Here is a 21,845-nt window from a genome sequence, read left to right on the forward strand (position 1 = left end):
AAGCAATCCAGCTTACATCACATCTCAGCTTTAAAAGCTCAACTCCACACTCTCTATTTCTGAATTGAGAAAGCTCCTCGGATGAGAAGCGAAACGTCTTCAGCTACAGAATAGAAGTCCAGTTGTTTTTGTTTTTTAACTTTTTTTGAATTTACCATGGCCTGGATGACTGAGAATCTACACCAGCAGACTTATCATCTGCAGTAAGTCGTTATGAGCTGTAACAACAATGACCTCACCGAACTCGAAGAGCCCAGCATGGCTTTAGGAGATCGAATCATCCCAGCCAGAGAGTGACGCAGACTATCCAAGCGAGAACTCTTTTCCTTCGTCTTGTCCTGCAGGAAAAGCAAATAACTCGTTTCCAGAAACTGAACATCAAGAGTTGTTCCTGTGAAATGGTTCGACTTACAGTTGATCCAACGGACCGGGTGTCGTCCTCATACTGCAGAGCCGGGAATGCTGGCGGCGGTGGAGACGCCACTGCAGCAGCCATCTTAGCATCCAGCAGGGCCTTCTGGGACAGAAGTCGAGCCTCAGAGCTGCGCAATGATTGGACACTATGCCGAAGCTCGAGGAGAGACAGTTTCTGACTGAGCAGCAGGACACAGCTGGAAAAGGTGAGAGACAGACAGGCAGTGAGGACACAGGTACAGAGAGCTTTTGACTCCACCCCCTGGAAGTGAGAGAGGACACAGGTACAGACAGCTGCTGACTCCACCCCCTGGAACTCACTCGCTCTTCCTCTCAGCGCTCTGCTGACCCATTTGGATTTTGGACTCTATGTTGTCAGCTGACTCCTCCTTTAATTTCAGGTTCTGCTGAGTTAGCGCCAGCTCTGCTGTGGTCGATGACAACCTGACAAACAAATAAACTGATCTGGTAAACAACTTTCTGAATTTCACAACAACCAACTTTTAATTTGGAAGGCAGCAGGAAGCAGTTTTATTCTCACGTGGCCTGCAGACTGTCGACCGTTAGGGTGTTCCACATGATCTCATTGACTGGGATGTTGTCCGTCTCCTCCAATAAAGACGCATCAAACTCCACCCTCACCTCTGGCATCTCTGGAGACCTGACAGAGAGACAGACAGACAGTTACCATGGCAACCAGGCTGTCGCCTCAGAAACCAGGGTCAGACTGACCTGTAGGCATCGATGAAGTGTTGGTACTCTGTGAGTGGGTCAATCTGCTGAACTGCCGCTGAAATTTCCTGATGGACTTTAACGATCTCCTCTGTCAACAGGCTGCTGATCTCACAGTACTCCTCCAGGATACTTTTACTGCAGGAGTACACAGAACAGTCCTACAGTACTCCTCCTGGATACTTCTACTACAGAAGAACACAAACATATACTTTCCAGTCCTGCTCCTTAGTACTATACAGTTGTACTTTTTGAAGTACTTCAGTATCTGTTCAATCTGAGCCTGGACCTTCAGAGAGTCCCAGTGCCAGAAAAAAGCAATCCTACAGCTCTGAATGGCTACAGGCCAGTTGAACTGACCTCACATTACGAAGGGCTTTGAGAGACTGGTATTAAAACGCCTCAGACCACAAGTTAGACCAGTTCAAGACCCCTGGCAGTTTGCATACCTGCCTCATCTGGGTGTAGATGATGGAATTATTTATCTGCAGAGAGCATACTCTCTTCTAGATAGACCCACCACCACAGTCTGCATCATCTTCTTCAAACTCCCCACACCTTCAACACAATCCAGCCTGAACAGCTGAAGAATAAACTAGAGGACATGTAAGTGGATCTTCCCCTGGTCACGTAGATCGACAGCTATGTAACAGGAAGACCACACTTTATGAAACTAAAGAGCTGTGGGTCTGAGAGTCTGATTAGCAATACTGGCACTCCTAAGAAAACCGTACTCTCCCTCTTTTCCTTTTCACTACCTAAACAGCAGACTTTCAGTACTGCAGGGAGGTGTCATCTGCAGAAAGATGACACTGCCATAGTTGGATATGTGGAGAATAGCCAGGAGGACGAGTACAGAGGCCTGATCTACTGTTTTGTGAGATGGTATGAAGAGAATCACTTGCAGCTGAAAATGACCAAAACAAAAAAGACTGGTAGACTTCAGCAGGAATAAGCCTTCACCTCTACTCTCAACGTCTGCAATAGGACGCTCTATATATTTTTTCAGTCTGTCGTTGCTAACACCATTTTCTTCCCTGACTTGTGCTAGATGCTGACATTAAAGCAAAGAACGTCAACAGACTGAATAAACTGATAAAATAGCAGTCTGTTGAAGCTCAACACCATGGAAGAGGTGGCCAGGGACAGAATGCTAACAAAGCTGCTGGCAAAAACGAACAATAACTCCCACCCCTTTAAAGAACCATAGACAATGTTAGGAGCTGCATGAGCAACAGACTCATTCACCCCAGATGCACAAAGTAACAGTACAGGAAACCGTTCCTCCCTGCCACCATCAGACACCACAATTTATCCACTTTTCCTAGATCTGAGATCACTGAGCAGGACTAAACCGATTCAACTTTATCATGAACAAATATTTGCACGCTCTAGATAAATTTGCACATTCCTGATATTTCTGCACAGCTTTGATGTAGCACATTTTCTCTTACCACACACAATATTTTAATATTATCATGTACAAATAAATGCATCATGCAATAAGTTACATTGACTGCTAACCAAATAGTACTTTTCCCTTTTACGGACATTGTTATTATTGCAAATGTTGTCATTCATGTTACTACTTCATGACCACTCTTGTTTATGTATTTTCTTTATATAATTTCTTTTTGTACTATTATTACTGTGTTGACATTTTGTAAAGTACCTTGATGCTGCTATGACAACTAAGTTTTTGTCTGGGATCCATCCATCCTACCCCTAACCCTATAGCAGTTACAGTGGGTGGGATCATATGACTCACAGTGCCAGTGTCATGTCCTCCTGCATTCTCTGCAGTGCGTCAAGCAGCGCCGGCGCCGCATGACGTCGATGCTCGTCCTGATGTGTTTGAGCGCCGCACACCGCCAACACATAATGATTATGAAGGTTATGAAGTTTTGCTGTCGCTTTGTCGTAACGGTCCCGTGCACGCTCAGCCTCTCGGCCTGTGATCGGGTGGGACAGGAGGGGTAGGACTAAGTGTGGCAGGAAATTATGTAAACATAAAGCATGTGTAGCGTGGCAACCACAAACCTTTGGCCAGAGCTTCACGGTATTTTTCTTTGGCGTTGTTGGCATCTCGGCTCAGCTGACGATATGTAGTCTTCAGCTTCTCCAGCTCGCTTTTGGTTACCTAGCAACAACAAAAACAGTTGGACCAGCAGAGAACTGAACCAGAACCCACCCCACAAGTGTTTTCCAATATACCTTGTAGTTGTGGCTCTCCAGCTGCTGATGAAGACTCTGGTAGCTCTTCTTCACCTGTTGCTTGTCTCGAATCAGTGTGGCAAGGCGGTGTAGCGGGCCTGAGTTCAGATCATCGGCGTGACCTTTCATGATCCGACCCAACGCCTCCGTCTGATGAATTACCTGAGACCAGGACTGACAGACATGCCTACACTAAGACCAGGTCACCTAACCGGCCCCGCCCCCAACAGTTAAGCAGCCTACCTTGCTGACCGTGCTGACATAGTCAGCAGCTTCCTGTTTCTCTGTTTGCTGAGTTATGCTGAGCAGCAGGGCAGCGTACTCTTTATCGCTCTTCACTCGCAGCGTCATGAAACGCTTCACCGTCTCCAACAACTGGAGGGCGCCACAGTGAGAGAGTTAGCGTGACAGGAAGTGACGTCAGAGAACAACACGGACAAAAACAAAGTTTCTGTTTATTCATGTCATTATGTAAGGTTTGTGAGAAACACTGCTTTCAGAGGACATTTGAATTTTTTTACAATGATGCTGGCACTGTTTCCTGACACCACACCTGTGATGTCACATTATCACAGTCTCCCAGGTGTTTCCATCATATGATAATGTGAGAACACAGACTTAAGATGTTAATGTCAGACTGATGATTCCCTCTGAAATAAAGTTGAGTGACTTTTTATTCAGTCATGGGAGGAGAAAGTCCACCCACCTTCAGTTCTAGTGCTCTTCATATAAACATATCACAAAAAATTGTGTGGTCTTGTTTGAAAATAACAATACACTTTTACAAAACCATAAAACCATAAAAACAAACAAGCAGGCAAAAATTAGGCCCGAAAAAGCCAGAAGCAGAATAATTTCAAAACTGCTTTGGTACACAGCTGCACCACAGATCCAATCACATCGTGTGCATCTGGGATTTGATGTGAATCGTTTATCTTCACATCAAGTTTTTGAGCTCAGGGAGAACGTCAGAACCTGCTGTTAGCCCACCTTGAAATCCCAAACATGATGAAAACATGCTTTAATCTGCTCATCCAAAAAATACATAAACTATTTATTTATTATTGTTTACATTTTGTATTTACCTTCAAAACATTTTTAAAAAGAAATGTAAAAGGTGTAAAACTTCTTTGTTATTGAAACTTTTGTTGAATTTTGAATGTTTAGTCTGGATTTCTATTCAAGCCAAAGTTTAAAATAAATATATATATATATATATATATATATATATATTGAAATGTGATATTATTTCTCCACAACAACAGGTGTGATTGAGATGTAAGAGAGAATCTCCAGCCATACCTTTATCTCCCAGTCCTGCAGCTTCAGGAGCCCCTCGTGGGAGTTGGTGAGATCCCGACCAAAGCCCATGGTGGATCCGTGAGTCCGTCTCTAACTGTGGTCCTGATGACAGACGGATGATTGCATGTTTGTCTGAGGAAAGAGATTTGTTCATAACAGAGCAGTTGAAGTCTGGTTACAGGTAATGACTGAATAATGAACACATTAATGAGAATGACTGAATAATGTAATAATGTTGCTGTAACAGACTATTGAAAGGTGGTGGCCAGCATCTTAATTTTCTTGTGCTTTGTCAAACTTTCTGAAAAGCAGGTTTCCTTACTTAAAGACAAAAAGGTTTTGAATTTTAAAATTGAGATTAAACTAATTTTCCAAAGTCAACATAAAACCTTATGTCTGAATTATTTTTCTCAATTTAAAGTATAAATCCTGCTAATATGATCTAGATTCAAGATGCATTTTAACCCGAAGTCATCAACATGCATATAAAACTGTTTCCTTACTGCTGGCTGTAGTTTTCAAGGCTTTAAAACACCAATAACACCTTCAATAAAACAGCGAAACTGTTCCACCATCATCTGACAGCAAGAACTCACGAACTGTCACATTTTACAAAGATACTCTTCAACTTTTCAGAAACGTATCAAAACTCTCTCCCAGAAAGCTCGGAACGAAATGAGACTAAACCCAACTGGAACTCTGTGTTTACGGGTCGCTCCGAGATTTAGAACTTTTAAATTCCTTTCGGAGAGTGAGAGACTGAAGCTAAGCTAACGTTAGCCGCTCAGTCTCATTCAAAATAATGAAAACTGAAGCTAGCATGCTAACAGCTAGCTTCAGCTCCTCCAGATTTTTACTGGCAAAAACTACACCTCAGCCCGTCCAGAACCAGCTGCAGCTCTCAGCCCGTCCGGAACCAGCAGCAGCTCTCAGCCTGCCAGAACCAGCTGCAGCTCTTAGCCCGTCCGGAACCTCAACAGTAGCCCGATCAGGAGGACTGGAAGTTCGAGAGTTGCTTTTTTTCCCACCTAACGGCTGTTTTCCGCTGGAAATACGAACCTGGAACCGGGTTTATCCTGCGGGAGAGTGGCTGAATGGTCACCGCGGTTCTCTGCGGCCCGCCTCCGGACTCATGTCTTCCTCTTCACGGTGTTTTTCTCCTCCGTTTCCCGGTTTCTCCTCCTGTCGTCTGGCTGCGGAGCTAACGGCTAACAGGGAGGGGCTTCCGGCGGAAACGGAAACCGGGAGGAGGACGGCAGAGGGTTAGGGTGAAGGGGGGATAAGCCACATTAACAATCCAGGGAACTTTTACGACAAAGATTCAACTTTGACACTAACAGCTGTACCTTCTGTGATAATGACATTGAAACAACAGATCATCTTTTTTTCTTCTGTATGCATACTGGAACATTCTGGGGAAACTTTCAGGACTGGATCTCAACGAAACTTTTCCTAAGTCATCCCTTAAAAAGAGAGGATATAATATTTGGAACCACCCACAGAGACAAAAGAACTGACCTGATACTTAATAACTTGCTGATCCTCGCGAAATTCTTCATCCACTCCTGTAAATGGGGAAATAGAAAACCTAACTTTTCAGCCTTTAAAAACCTTTTAATGGATAACCACTTTAGAACTTTAAAACTGATGAAAAACAAATATGGAATACAGCTCTTGGACGCCTATAATGAAGTGAAGTTATTTGAAAACTAGTGCCCCTTTGTTTTTGTTTTTTTTTCCATTTGTTTTTGTCATTCTGCTTTTGCTTGATGTCTGCCTAATTTCATTTATTTATTTTAACTTTTCATTAAGGTTATCTTGTAATTTTATGTGTGCCTTAAGCCTATAAGATGTATCTTCTTCATGTATGTGCATGCCACGTGACTTTGTAATGTTCAAATGTTTAATAAAAAAAAAAAAAAGCCACATTAACAAAGACAAACAAACAAACAAATACAGTAGAAGCCTCTGAATTTAATACAAAAGCTTTAAGCTGGAAGCAACCCCTACGGAAGCCGACAACGTCCAATCCCTCTGCAAAAAGTTTAAAAAAAAAAAACAACTGGACGTCTGCAGTTAAAGACATTTTGCTTCCTGTCTGGAGAGGTTTCCCAATTCAAAACTGGAGAGCATGGAGTTCCAGGCTTTAAGAAGCAAACATCTTAAACTACAGAACAATCTACACCAGCATCTGTCCAAACCCTCTTGTTATTATTCTTTGTATGGTTTCTGAACACTGTAGTTTCTTATAGAGGTCTGAGATGTACACTCACAGCAGGTTCAACGATCATGAGGCTAAAGAGCAGCTTTTATCCCAGAGCAGTTATAACATTGAACAGCACAAAGTCATGTTTTTAATACTTATAATACTTTTTAATACTTACTTATAAACCTATATATGTCTTAAGCATGACTTGTATGTTAGTATGGTCTTAAACTTATCTTTTTAACTTATACTTGTTAGATATTTGCACCTGCTGTCTGTAATGTATTTTTATGTGTATAAAATGCCATTAAATTTGATCCTGAGTTTCTTTAGGAAATCTGAGGGATGAAGAAGGATCATGGAGTCCAAGCTGCTCAGGGAGTTGGACTTGGGTGATATAATACAAAAGTTTTATTTAAGGTAGACCAGAAGAAAGTAGGTGGTTTACATACTTTTTAAAAATATATATATCATTGTGTTTTTTACAGATTACTGCCTGTTTGTGCTGTTTTAATTATTAATTCATACTATGCTGTAAATACTATTGAAACCAATCTGCTGAGAATTAATATCAAAAAAAGGAATGCAAAGTTAAGATGAAATGATCTGTTTTATGTTGTAGACGGCATAGCTCTGTGCTTGTGAATGTAATATGTGGCACATAAATTTCTCTTTTTATGTAACCTTTAGGGCTTACAGGAAATTTGTGCCCAGAGTTTCCAGCCATGATAACCTGTCTGTTTATAGACTGTTGTTAAAATAAGAGGAGAAAACATGGCACTGAAACAACTTTAAAGAGATATGTTGCCAATTTTTTCCAATTTCTTAACTTTGCCATGTGATATGTTTATTATGTTTCCGTATGAATAAAGAACGAGGCCTGTGGTCGCTCAGTGGAAGTCTTTAAATCTTGAGGCTGCAGGTTTGGGTCCACTTGTCAAATCTTTTGTGTGACGTGTGCTCTCTGTGGTGACCCGTGAAGAGGAGAGCAGCCAAAAGAACAACAATAAAATGTGGGTTCATGAGATTTGCAAATCATTGCATTCTAATTTTATTTACATTTTACACAACAGACACACTTAAAACCATCTTTGATCATTCTTTATAAATGTCTTATTTTTACCTCTTTAATATTTTAACTGGCAATATTTCACTCTCTGTACAACAGTAGCATATGAAGCAAATGATTATTAATATTAGTATAAAATACTTTTTCTCATTTATCAGTATACCTAATTGTCATAATAAAATAAAATAAAATGGAATGTCCTGCAGTTTAAAGCTTGGAACTCTCCAGTTTGGAATTTAGAAAGCTCCATGGATGAGAAAGGAAACATCTTCAACTACAGAACAGAAGTCCAGTTGCTTTGTTTATTTATTTATGAATTTGCCATGTTCTGGATGACTTTGCACCAGGATCTACACCCTGAATTGGTCATTTATTTGGTTGTTTGTTTTTATTTATTTATTTTCAGGCACATGCTTATTCAACAGTTACTAATATAGTATGATTATCTGGTACTGATATATATATATATATATATATATATATATATATATATATATATATATATATATATATATATATATATATATATATATATATATATATATATAAATGCAATAAATTACCAAAAAAAACAAAGAAACAGAAAATGGTATTTTGATTGTATGTTACCTGTTGTGTTTTAATTTAGATGCTAATTATGATTAAATATGCTGCTGGTGACAGTGTTTTCATGGCATGAGTTAGGTAAAATTCACGTTTTGTTGTATTTTTTAGACATTTTAAACAAACAAAACTAGCTGCAGTTCCTGTGTTGGACTGCAGGGGGCAGCGATTTCGTTTTAGGGAGCTTTAGGACCATTTGATCACTTTTTATATATTTATTATTCAATTTTTAATAAAGGCAGAAAACAAATCTGAACAAACTACAATGTCTTTGAGCAGAACCAAACGGATGGTTTATTATCCAGAAACCATCCGTCTACCTCTCAGCTGACGGTGGGTGGAGCTTTGAGCTGGAAATGAAAGGAATGGAGGAAGAAACAAGCAGTTTCTGTCCAACTAGTTTCAGATACAGGACAAGTTTACTTCCATCTGTTCAACTCATGATTCTTCTTTATGTCTGTCACATGGCCACAGCACTTTGTGTTTGTTTAGTCCTGAAAGAGTTCCACTGTAACACCTGACCAGGTGAGAACACACGACTGGTTCAAGACAATCACACAACAAATAAATCACAGTCAACAAAGGGATCACACACTGCAGTCACATGACCCAAATCAGTTAATTAAAAACTCACAACCAAATATTTTACAATTAAAATGTGTTGTAAAGCACTTTGAGTTGCCTTGGGCTGAAAAGTGCTATATAAATAAATGTACCTACCTACCTACCTAAAAGATTTCCGGCTGAGATTTAATTTGACTGAAAAGAAAAAATTATCAAATATATTTTAAAAAATACATTAAAAAAGGAAATGAAAAGAAATAAAAACATGAGATTCTGTAGAAACATGACAACCCAGTAGGAGGAACAGAAAGAGAAGTCGTCAGGTGAGCTGCACCTGTAGACGAGCTCAACAGAGAATAAACAGAGAGAGAGAGGGAGTGTCAGCAGGTAGAACAGGTTTGGGTGAGGTGGCCAAGAGAGCTTCACTTATATAGAGAAGAGAGGTAGAGAGAGCGGAGTCACATTCGTTGTCTGGGTCAGTTTAATTCCATTTTTATTACAGAAAAGAAGAAGAAAAGGTGGACATTTTGTAATAAATAAATAAACAGGATACAAGAAAAGAAGACACACCTGCGGATGTGATCAGGTGAGTCTCCTGAAACTATGTGTTGATCTGAAGGTACAAAATATAGATAGATAGATAGATAGATAGATAGATAGATAGATAGATAGATAGATAGATAGATAGATAGATAGATAGATAGATAGATAGATAGATAGATAGATAGAGCTGCAGTCAGAAGTTTCCATCCACTTGTCATAAACATAAATGTTTTTTATTAATTTATCAGAACTATTTGCTTTTCCTGGGGAGTTTGAAAATATCTAGGTGATAGTTGACCCCTCTTCTTCTTGGCAAAACTGGTAGAGTTTATTTTAACTGGCTGGTTTCCTTCATGGGCCTGGCTTTCATCCAGACTCCACAAATTTTCTAACAGGTTGAGGTCAGGGCTTTGGGAGGGTTATTAAAGAAGCTTCATGTTAGTCTGATTTATTCAATCAGAAACCAGTTCTGAAGTGTGTCTGGAATCGTAGTCTTGCTGGTCCCAACTGTGTCCAAGTTTCAACCATTCATGTGTTGATTTGAGGAGGAGTTGAAGAATCTGGAGGAAGTCCTCCTTGTCCTTCATCCATTTTGTGCAATGCACCAGTACCACAGCATGATGCTAACACCAAAACAATCCAAGACTTGAACATCTTCTGGATTCCTCTGTGGGATTTTTGAATGGACTGAGGTGGTGATGAGGTCGAAGCCGACCCCCCTCTGATGCCCCTTTGTGCTGTGAAGTAAGGCGGTAGCAGAGCCAAAACGGTCGACAGGTGAAAAGGTTATGAAGCTTAATAATGTGACGAAGTGATGACATCTGATCTGTGTGACCACCCAGTTACAGGATTAAACAAACAGGTTTATTATTGAGGGAAGATCGATCCTGACACACAGCAACTTTGCATTTAGTTTAAAAACTTTGTTAATCACAAAGGGAATCTGTTGAAGTCCATCACATGTTTTTTTCATTGCACTCCATGTCAACACAGCTGAGTTCTGCTCCACTCTTGTATTGGTTCCACGGTGTTCACTTCATTTCTGAAAGCTCATTTCTGTGTGGGATGTGGCTCCATTGGTGCTTTAAGAACTGTAAGCAGCAGCATAAAGATGAATTGGTTGGTGCAGCCATTTCACTGAACTGTTTTGTGAAAGAGCCTCTTGGCAGTTGGTTAAGTGTTCTCAGGTCTGACCATCAGACTTTTCTCCAGAAGACATTTATCTTGTCCATGTGAACAGCTGCATGTTTCAGTCAAGCTTGAAGGTGTGACAATTGGAGCAGGAGCTTCTTTCTTGGTTCTCTCAGTCCACAGTGATGGAAAAACTAGCTTCACTTTGGACAGGTACACTGGTGGACAGGAACACTGCTGTTCCGTTAGGTTAAAGTTCATGGCAGGTTTGAGTCTGGGTGGTTCCTGGGTTGTTCTTGAACATCTGAACCAGTTTCATTTCATTTGAGGAAAGACAAATATTGATCAATCCAGTGAGTGCTGTCAAACAAACACAGGGATCAGCTCTGATCCCGTTCTTGTTAGCATTGGGGATGAACAGGATAACAGATGAGGTCAGGCAGGAGGCTCTGTGGATTTTGATGTTTGTAAATACCATTGCAATAATTAGTGGGAGTAGAGAGCAGGTAGAAGAGAACCTGGAGAGGTGGAGGTGTGCACTGGAGAAAAGAGGAATGAATGTCAGAAGAGACAAGACAGAAAATATTAGTGTGAATGTAAAGGAGGCAAGAGGAAAGATGAAGATGCAAAGAGTAGAGGTAGTGAAGGTCGATGAGTTCAAATACCTGGAGTCAACCACCCAGAGCAATGGACAATGCACAAAAAAGGTAAAGATAAAGGTGCAGGCAGGATGGAGTGGGTGGAGACAAGTGTCAGGGTTAATAGGTGACAACAGCAGCAAAAGTAAAAGTTTAGAAAGACAGCAATGACACTGGTTATGATGTATGGTCTGAAAACAGTGAGACTGTCTAAAAGACAAGAGGCTGAGCTGGAGATGGCAGGGATGAAGATGCTGAGATTTTCATTGGGAGGGACCAGGATTAAAAATGAGTAGATCAGAGGACAGCTAAGGCTGAGCAGTTTACAAATAAATCTAGAGAGACCACATTGAGATGGTTTGGGCTTTTGGTGAGGAGAGCTAGTAGATATATTGGACAAATGATGGAGATGGAGCTGTTAGGCAGGAAAAGATTAGGAAGACCTCAGAAGATTTGCTGTGGAGACCCCTGAAAGGAACAACCAAAAGACAAAGAATCATTCCACCCTGGAAAATCAAATTAATTAATGAAAGACAAAGTTCATCTGACATTCAGGCCCAGGATGAGGGAATTTAAACTTCTGACTGGAACTGAGCATAAAAGCAGCCAAAGAAAGAAATCAACAAACTCTGTTGCTACCCTGTCTGATTGGTTTGTTGATGGTTTAGTCTGTAAAATCAGTTTGGTGAATGTGGAAGCAGTGACATCATCAGTTTTTCAGAATATATTTGTGTTTATTCTGACTATTTTTATTTCTAAACAAACTAAGATTGCTCTCTTTCTCTCTCTCTCTCGCTCCAACTTCTCTTATTGGTCAGGTCTTAGATTGACAACTCTGCCATGTCTTCAAACATCAACATTTCCCTGGAAAACCCATATGGTCAGGTGACCATCCCACGGGCAAAGCTGCGCTCCTCTGATGACACAGCAACAGTTATAGCCAATCAGATGGCTTTAAACAGCGAGAACCCGTACGCAGACAAGAGCTCTGCCCCCCCACCATATACGATCAAAGACGATGACGGAGGGGAGGAGGAGAGTGGGCGCTGCCGCGCGTGCTGCTACCGCTGCCGCAGGAAGAAGTGACATCATCACAACAGGAGACGTGACTGGCTCAGTTTTAGAGCCCCTCCACCTGTGGAAGGTCAATCACACTTATTGATAAGCTGTTATCAACCACTTTCTGCAGGACCAGAACCCCGTATGAACCCATACAGAACCAAAGGGCCACAGAGCACACATGAGGTCTGAGAGCTTTAAAGAACCCAAGAACTCGGAGGAACCTGAGGACTCTGAGGACTCTGAGGAACCTGAGGAACCTGAGGACTTTAAAGAACCTCTGTTTGATTCTTTGGTTCTCTTTCCTGCTGTTTAAATATTTCTGACACAAAATAGCTGCTGTTCTGTTGTTGCCATGACGATGCCTAAAAGTGATGAGATGTTTGTAAACATTTTGTTTTACAGCTTTGATGTTGTTTACTTCATTTCCAATATATTTGAACTGTTCCAGAATTTAGATCATATTTATATATTTAATGTTGGAAATGTTTGATAAATTAAAATAATTCTTATTTGGCTGCAGATAAAAAAAGAGCAAAAGCTTCATTTAAACTAAATATTTGACTCTGATTGTTAGAAACTATTTTCATTTGAATAAAAACTAATTTGTCAAAAATATTGATGACAGTAATAAAGAAATTTATCACATTTGAAGAGAAAGATATTTTGAACAAATGATGAAGCAACTTATGACAGCTGTAAAACTAAATGTTTTTGATTTCAATTAATTTTTTTTTATGTAAATTTGAGATTTTTCTTGTTAGGATGTTGGAATATTTTTTAGTTCAGATGATATGTTTGTTTTTTCCATATCTGAATATTGTTCAAACACAGAAAGTATTTTTATTGTTCTTTAACATGGATTTTAGTATGAAGGAATTAAAAATATATATAAATACATTAAACAGAAATCATGCAGTCATGAACAACATTTACTGAATATTTACATGTTTGTTTCTGTTTACATCCTGTTCACTTGTCCTTTTGACTAAACATTCAAATCTGATAAATATTAATTTATTGTATAAAGATAAAAACACATAATTGATCAATAATCAATCAACTGATACCTCTTCGTGGGTGACCAGAAACAGTCTGAAACTTTCTGTCATTAGGGGATACTCCAGAAGGTTAGTTGAGCCTAAATTCAGGGAAACTTAGTTTTCTGTTTCAGAAAGAGAAGCTAGTCAAACTCTGACCTTATCACCACGGTAACGGTTTCTGACTCTATCACCACGGTAACGGACTCTGACTCTGTCACCACAGTAACAGAGTCTGATTCTGTCACCACAGTAACGATTTCTGACTCTATCACCACGGTAACAGACTCTGACCTTATCACTACGGTAACAGACTCTGTCACAAGGGTAACTGACTCTGACTCTGTCACCATGGTTACAGACTCTGACCTTATCACTACGGTAACAGACTCTGTCACAAGGGTAACTGACTCTGACTCTGTCACCACAGTAACAGACTTCGACTCTGTCACCATGGTTACAGACTCTGACCTTATCACTACGGTAACTGACTCTGACTCTGTCACCATGGTAGTGGACTCTGACCTTATCACCACGGTAACAGACTCTGACTGTAACAAACCTGAGTTTGTCCCTGTCTCCCAGCTGAGCAGCTGTCTGACATCAGTTCTTGTTTCATCACTCAGACTGATCTTTATGTCTGATGTCAGGAGAGGATTGACCTTGATTGGATTGCGCTCATTCCCAGATATTTTGGTTAATTTGCATTGAATCATTTTTTATCAAATTCAGACATAAATAAAACGAAGTCATCTAATTTTTTTGGTTCTTATTTCCTACAAGTGCAGCAGCAAAAGGATTTATAATATTGTTTCAGGAATTAACATCTTTCACCTGTGAAAATCTTTGACCTTAGCTGGAGTTCCAGTCACAGACTTTCTGAGTTCAGTTTCCTGATTCTGTGGTCCAAATATAGAACTTGTCCCAGTCTAATCTGGTTTCTGTTCTTAAATCAGCTGATCTGGTCAGAAATTATTGATGAAGAGTAGAAATAACATTATACACAGTGTGTGTACATTTATGTGTATATTACAGTTGCTAGGCAACCTCTGTTTATCCATATTGTCCTGTCACCTGATAGGTCGACATCTGCAGAAACCTGAGATCAGTTCTACTTGCTATTGGCTGATCAGGTTCCATTATTGATTGTTATCTCAAACTGGTGCTGTTTAAAAATTCTGTTGTCACATTCATTTTCCAATCAGATTTTTTTTTTAAATAAGGCATTAAAGTTTGTTGTGTCAAAAATGTTTTAACACTTATTTTATAACTATCTGCTATCCTTCTTTAGTTATTGACAAGTTATGGATTGTTTTTTGCCTTCTAGTATCTTACAAAGTTGTCTCCTTTTCATTTTAATTTTTTTCTGAGTCTCACTACATTTGTGTGTCTGCTGACCAAGTGGGGCTGAATTATTGATGAAGGTGAGTCTCTCACTCTCTGAGGCTGCTAGAATGACAGAAGAGGAATAGAAGAGGAGACAGTGGTATGAAGAGAAGAGGAGTAAAAACTTTAAAATGAAAAAGAAAAATGATACAAGATGAAAAGAGATGGGGAGAAGAGGGCAAAAATGAGCAAAAATAGTTAAAAGCAAAACAAAACTATTCGTAGAAGGAATTCAGCAAAAATATAAACAAAAGGAGATTAACAAATGAAGAAACAAGAAAAACTAAAAATACAAACAGAGAAGAGGAAAAACTGAAGAACTAAAGAGGACAGAGGAGGAAAAGAACCTGTCTAAAACAAGAAGAGAGGTAAAAAGATAAAAACTACAAGAAGAAAAGATGTGAAAAAAAGACCAGGTGAGTTTCTGTAACAGCCAATCAGAAGGCAGCTTTTAAAATAATTTATTCCACCCAAACAAGTTGAAAAAATTGTTTTAAATTTTATTTACAGGAAACAAGTTTGTTTTACATCTGTTTGGTTTTCATCTCAGTCTGGTTTCAGTCTGTTCCTAGCCTGGTCTTAGTCAGGTCTATCTGGTCCCAGTCTGGCTTTAGTCTGGTTTCAGTCTGGTCCTAGCCTGGTCTTAGTCAGGTCTATCTGGTCCCAGTCTGGCTTTAGTCTGGTTTCAGTCTGTTCCTAGCCTGGTCTTAGTCAGGTCTATCTGGTCCCAGTCTGGCTTTAGTCTGGTTTCAGTCTGGTCCTAGCCTGGTCTTAGTCAGGTCTATCTGGTCCCAGTCTGGCTTTAGTCTGGTTTCAGTCTGGTCCTAGCCTGGTCTTAGTCAGGTCTATCTGGTCCCAGTCTGGCTTTAGTCTGGTCTTAGTATGGTCCTAGCCTGGTCTTATGCCCCTTTCACACGGCCCCTAATTCAGAAGTGCAGCTCTACTCGGCTCGGCTCTATAAAGAATGCATCGCGTTCACACCGGCCAGTTTGGTCGGTAGCAGAGAAACGCCTCCTCGTGTTGTGGGGGGCAGGGCTGCGGCAGCACGAAAACTTGGCGCAAGTTGTGTAAACAACAGAAGCACTATGGACAACGTTGGCCCTGTGTTGTTGCTGTTTTTTAAACTTCTGGGGATTCTCCTGAGACTTCAGGAAGAGAGACGCAGAGGAAGAAATGCTCTGGATGCTGCGATTGTTGCGCGGAGTAGGACAGCTGTTATCAGCCGGAGATTTCAGGCTTTACAGGCCTTCAGCTGGGGGACAGACGTCATAAACGTTGCAGGGTAAGCTAACGCTGGTGTTTATATTCCTACCTTCGCTCTTTATGCTTGTATCTGGTCACACCCACAACCAATGAGTGAACAGGAGCTAAGCTGGCCCCGCCCACGAAGCAGGGCCGGCCCGGCTGGCCCTACTCCGAAGCAGGGACAAAAGAAGCAGGGCCGACCTCGAAAAAATGCAGATGGAAATGCACGCAAAGCAAGCCAAGTAGAGTGGAGCCGGGATCTTTAGAGTTTATCTAGTCCCAGTCTGACTTTAGTCTGATCTTAGTTTGGTCAATCTAGTCCCAGTCTGACTTTAGTCTGGTCTTAGTCTGACCACAGTCTGGCCACGATCCGACCGCAGTCTAATCCTAGTCTAGTCTCAGTCTGGCCCTAATCTATTCTTAGTCTGGTCTCAGTATAGGCCCAATCTTATCCCAGTCTTGAGCTAGCCTGATCTTGGTCTAGTCCCCATCTGTTCCCAATCTGGCCCAAGCCTGATCTCAGTGTAGGCCATGTCTCGTCCCAGTTTTGATCCAAACTGATCCTAGTCTTGTTTTTGTCTGTACGTAATCTGGATCCAGCCCAAACTCAGTTTTGCCTCAGTCTGGTCGCTGTCTTGGCCCAGCCTAGTGTTGTTTATGGTATGATCCCTTAGAACCATTGTGGTTCTATTCTGGGCTTAGTCTGATACCAGTTTCTATTATAGTCCCAGTTTATTTCCAGTAAGGTGAAATTAAAACCCAAAATACATTTTTTTCAAATTCAAACAGAAAAAATGCCTGATAAACAAGATGGACAGGAGGAGGAAGAGAAGGTGACCCCTCCGCCCCTCCCTCCTCCTACCTCCTCAGTTATCATGGAGACGATGATGCCAGCAAGGAGGCAGGACCTGGTGTGCATCGTATGTTTTGGCAGCTATGATCTGGTGACGCGTCTGCCGCGGAGACTACACTGTGGCCACGCCTTCTGTCAAGCATGCCTCAAGAGACTGGACACAGTAATCAACGACCAGGTGACCGATAACATCATTACTATCAATGATACCGTCACCCTGACTGATTACATCATCATACAGATAAATTACATCATCTTTTAGATCAATAGCATCACTTACCTGTTTGTAAGGTTGTTTCATGTATGCAGCCCTTGTACTTTCACACATTCAGAAGGAGGATTCAGGTGTTTTCTGTCTCCTAAAACCAGTACTCTTTTTGGTTTTGCTGATGTTCAGAACCAGACTGTTGTTTGAACCTCAGCTGTACAGATTGAGGACCTCATCCCTGTAAGCAGACTCAGTATAGGTTCTGGACTTCATCCATGTTGGCAAACTCATCACCACCTGTGAGTCTGGTCCCAGTTTTTCCCCAGCTTGACATCAGTCTAAACAGAGACCTGTTATGAGACCTTTCTCTGTAGTGTCAAATGCAAATGTGGTCAGGTTGGAGGGACAGATGGCAGTACAGTCATAGTGAATAGTCCTAATTGGGTCCGAGTCTGGTTTGAGCCATAGTACATAATCCTATTCTGGCCTAAGTATAATTTCAGGCATAGTGAAAAGTCCCAGTCTAGCTCAGTCTGCTTCCAGTTGTAGTAAATAGTCTCATTCCGGTCTCAGTCTGGTCCCAATCTGGTCTCAGTCTGGTCTCATTTGAGTGAATAGTCCCATTATGGATGGTTGGATGATGATCTGGAGACATCACCATTGTTGATGACAGTCTTCTTGGGGACAAAAGTAATAGATTTTAAACAGGATTGGACCTGTGACACATCAGAGAGTGGTGAAGATCTTGATAAGAACCCACTGAGAGCTGATCTGAACAAGCCTTTAGGACTTCACCAAGTTGCCTCATTGTGATTCACTGTCCTGAGTACATATCTCATGTGATGTTCCTGAAATGTGAGTGGGATGTTGTAGATAGTCAGGGAAGTGTGATTACGTAATTTCAAAATAGACAAAATAATTGTTCATCATGAAACATGTTCATCATCATCATGACACCGAATCTAACCTAATCCTCATTTTCTTCCTCAGGTGTGGATCCCGTGTCCTCAGTGTCGACAGAATACGCCACGGCCCAGAGGAGGAGCAGTGGGTCTGGACCTGGACTTGGCCTCTTTCCTTGGAGTGAAGGCCCAGCAGACTTGCATATCCTCCTGTTCCTCATCCTCCTGGAGCTCTGGTCGCAGGGAAGGAGCACTGGCCGGAGATGCTGCTCAGGATGGAAAGCCATGGCTAAGAAAGGAGGTTGCGAATGATGGCTGGTCACATGGTGGTCTGGCTGAGCCACGCTTTCATCGCTATAGTAACTGTTGCCCACCCTCATCTTATTGGCTGTGCTGCTGGTTCTGCTGCCCCAGACAGGGCTAATGGAGTGGCACCGGAATGATCCAATAAGAGTAACTCGTTTCTTTTGTGACTTAGGACCCTATGTAGACTTGACAGTAAGTGTGTCCTTAAAGATCAGGCTTTAGTTACCCATTACACATTGATAATTCTACCCTTTTTCGGTTGAAACCATAGCCTCAAACTCTCATCTCAGTTGCTTCACACTGTTACAGACTGCTCTAATGAACACTGAAGTTCATGACTTGAAGACACCAACAGAACCACATCATCTGCAAAAATCACAGATGAGACCCCAAGTTTTCCAAACCACACATCCTACTATTGCACCTTGAGATTGAACACCACAAACAAGATCAGAGAAAAGGGTCAGCACTGGTGGAGTCCAACCTGCACTGAGAACAAGTTTGACTTTGTGCTGAGAATACAGACACAGCTCTTACTTTGGTAAAACAGGGACCAAATAGTCTTTAAAAGCAACCCTTGTACCCCACACTCCTGCAGCATCACCACAGAATACCTTGGGGAACATGGACTTAAGTCTTCTCCAGAGCCATAAAACACATATGGACTGAACAGTTAAAGTCCAATGACCCCCTTAGCAACTATGCACAAGTGAAGATCTGGTTTACTGTTCTACAACCTGTATAAAAGCCACACTGCTCCTCCTGGATCTGAGGTTTGACAAACTTGTTGGAGCCTCCCTTCCAACATCCTGTAATAAACTTTCCTGGGGAGACTGAGAACTGTGAGTCTTCAATAGTAGGAAAACATTTTCTGATCCTTTGAAAAAAAAAGATGACCACCACGGTTTCCCACTATGCAGGTGTGGTGACCTCTCTCAAGGTAATGAACTTGCTTTCACTTGCCTCCTCAGACTTTGCCTCCTCAAAGGTGGACATGGTGACTGGAGTAAGGAGATCCTAAGTTCTGAAGTTGTGGTCCTTCTGGTCATCTTGTACCTATCAGCTGCTTCAGGGGTCCTCTGAGACAGTCAAACCCTAAACCCCTCCTTCTTTGACCAATGGTGTCCATCAACTTGTCATTTGATCCTTGACACAAAAGGCACTAATGACTGTGTGGTCACACCTCCTGGAAGCCACATCTGCAAGAGGTCTTGAACATGGTTCATTCAGAGTCTATGTATCTGACCTCCCCCAGGATGTGGGAAAAACTCACCAGCAGACCTGCACATCCAGCAGATCTTCAACACCATCTCTCAGAGTTGTGAGTTGAAAATCTCTTGAATGGAGACCTCTGCCAGACATTACCAGATCATCCTCACTATTTGTTTTTTGTTTCTCAGATCTGTCCTGCACCCTTCCCCACCACCAAAGCCAACTCACCACCAGGTGGTGATCAGTTGACAGCTCTGCTCTCTATTGTTAACCTTTGGCCATAAAAAGTATATTTATGGATCACTCTTTGCTTGACCACCCACAAATAAACCACAATTTGGGTTTCTTAAGGCACACAAATGCAAAGATAACTGAGGTATCTTGATTATCAGTGGTTTTGTCACAGTGACCCAGAGTGGAGCCAGAATGTCTATCATTGTTCTAAAATTATCATCTATGAAGATAATGTCTGTTTGTTTGTGTAATTTTGTGTTGTGCATTTGCCTTATAGATAATTAAGAAATATAAGCATGTTTGCTAGTTTTCTCAGATATTCAGATTGCATAACTCTCTGAAACATGTCAAACTTGAATTATGATTGTTCAGATAAATCTCCCAGCTATTAATATTTGTCTCCTTGATTTAAATACACAGTAAAAACCTCTCAATAGTTTTAGATCAGATAGCTCATTCCTATCAATCACTCCCCTCCAGATGCCCTCCACAGTCACCCAGGAGAACAACACAATCCCAAGATGGCACCCCATCCCAGGAAACCATCCAGAGACTCCAAGAAGATTGTTTATTGTGAACTGATGTTTGGTCCATAAGCACAAACAACAGTCAGAACCTTCAGAGAGGCGATCCTCTCATTTACCGGAGAGAACTCCAAGCTCGAGGCCCTCAGCCTGGAGCTTGTGAGTATCTCCACACTTGTTCTCTCCCTGGGTAACTCCAGAGTAGGAGAGAGTCCAGCTCCTCTCCAGGACTTGGGTTCCAGAGTTCAGGTGAACCACACTATATTTTGTTGGTATTGCTCAACCTCACCCTCGTGCTTCAGCTCCTTACCTGCCAGCGCAGTGTCCTTCCAAGTACCTAAAGCTGATACTTAAGGCCTGGCTCCAGATGGATGCCCTGGTTTACCTATTCCAGGATGAAGTAACCAGTTTTCTGTGTTCTTCCTTTTTCAAGGCCTTTGAATCGCTCTTAGTCTGACCCCTCCTCTGAGGCCAGTTTGAAACAGGTCCTTAATTGTTGTTCAAAGCCCCAGGATCATGGGGTACTCAAGTTCTCCATGACATTAAGTGTGAAAGGGTTCCTGGTGATCCATCAATAGATATTATTCAAATTTTTATTGACAAAGATCCTGACCATTGGTTCGTTTACAAATTCTATCCTCAGAATATTTCCACAAATAACTTTATTTTTTACATTAGGAGAATAACCTGCCTTTTTTGGGGGGGTCACATCAAGTCAGTAAGTGGTCTTTCATTATCATTGTGGTTCTGAACAGATTTGTGTTCAGACTGAAACAAATGTGGATGAAAATGTCGTCTGGCTTTAAAACCTGGTCATCTCCTCCACTTACTCGCTTCATGCGCTGTCTGGTCGTCACTCTCGTCTTGTGTCTCAGGTTTGGATTTTGGTTCTGTTTAGTTTTGCTGCCACGTCAGCCTTTGGTTTCTTTTTAATAAATTAGTTTCTTTTTATTTAAAGCAATGAGTCTGCGCTCTGGGTTCATCTGTTTCTCCACCAATCATGACAAATCTAAGGTGTGACAGATCCAGATTCTTTTTTTGAAGAATATCTATAAACTTTATTTTGAAACTCCAGTTAAAACCTCTTGTTTTTTTACTTTAAGCCATGAATCCTCCTGAACACCAAAGGTCTGATTAGAAATGACATGAAGGATCTATGGGGGCGGCCATAATGGAAACAGGAGGAAGAAAAGCATGCTGGGTAATATAGAAGACCCAGAAGCGGCTGAGGAGCTGGTTGCCATGGTGATTCCTGTTTTGAGTTTTGGACTAATTTTCCACCACAAAGTTAGTGTATAAAACTTCAGTTTTCTTTTATTCTTATTTTATATTTGTACTTATCTTCTTAAACAGAGAAAACCCCGACAATAATTTATTTTGGTATAACTTAAAAAAAACAAAATTACAGAACTATTTTTGTTTTTGAAAGTTTTCAAAGAATTGTTTTACATTTGAATTAG

General features: G+C 41.1%; 2 protein-coding genes and 1 long non-coding RNA gene across 7 annotated transcripts in view; 2 read left to right on the forward strand and 1 right to left on the reverse strand.

Moving 5' to 3' along the window:
- Positions 1-5,895, reverse strand: part of fer (fer (fps/fes related) tyrosine kinase) — a 9,372-nt gene extending 3,477 nt beyond the window's left edge. For 4 of the 5 annotated variants that reach the window (XM_037979410.1, XM_037979409.1, XM_037979408.1 and 1 more), the window contains exons 1-11: positions 5,722-5,895; positions 4,663-4,794; positions 3,604-3,735; positions 3,361-3,534; positions 3,187-3,286; positions 2,915-3,098; positions 1,147-1,284; positions 956-1,075; positions 736-858; positions 413-611; positions 240-338 (exon numbers count right to left, since the gene is read on the reverse strand). In XM_037979410.1, the coding sequence (XP_037835338.1) occupies positions 240-338; positions 413-611; positions 736-858; positions 956-1,075; positions 1,147-1,284; positions 2,915-3,098; positions 3,187-3,286; positions 3,361-3,534; positions 3,604-3,735; positions 4,663-4,731 (1,338 nt within the window). In that variant the 5' untranslated portion in view covers positions 4,732-4,794; positions 5,722-5,895. The remainder of the gene's footprint in view (positions 1-239; positions 339-412; positions 612-735; positions 859-955; positions 1,076-1,146; positions 1,285-2,914; positions 3,099-3,186; positions 3,287-3,360; positions 3,535-3,603; positions 3,736-4,662; positions 4,795-5,721) is intronic. The other variant, XM_037979407.1, reaches the window with a different exon arrangement.
- Positions 5,896-9,513: 3,618 nt separating this feature from the next.
- On the forward strand, positions 9,514-14,763 carry LOC112449987. Its single transcript, XR_003038546.2, has 2 exons — positions 9,514-9,690; positions 12,235-14,763. It is a non-coding gene; the product is annotated as an uncharacterized LOC112449987 (long non-coding RNA).
- A 1,559-nt stretch (positions 14,764-16,322) lies between these two features.
- Positions 16,323-21,808, forward strand: si:ch211-202f5.2 (uncharacterized protein LOC795181 homolog). The gene is made up of 2 exons (XM_037979592.1): positions 16,323-17,177; positions 18,198-21,808. The coding sequence occupies exons 1-2, from the start codon at positions 16,941-16,943 to the stop codon at positions 18,531-18,533; spliced, it is 573 nt and encodes a 190-aa protein (XP_037835520.1). The 5' UTR covers positions 16,323-16,940; the 3' UTR covers positions 18,534-21,808.
- Positions 21,809-21,845: the final 37 nt, after the last annotated feature.

Source organism: Kryptolebias marmoratus, linkage group LG14 (assembly GCF_001649575.2).
Source record: "Kryptolebias marmoratus isolate JLee-2015 linkage group LG14, ASM164957v2, whole genome shotgun sequence".
Classification (NCBI taxonomy): Eukaryota; Metazoa; Chordata; class Actinopteri; order Cyprinodontiformes; family Rivulidae; genus Kryptolebias; species Kryptolebias marmoratus.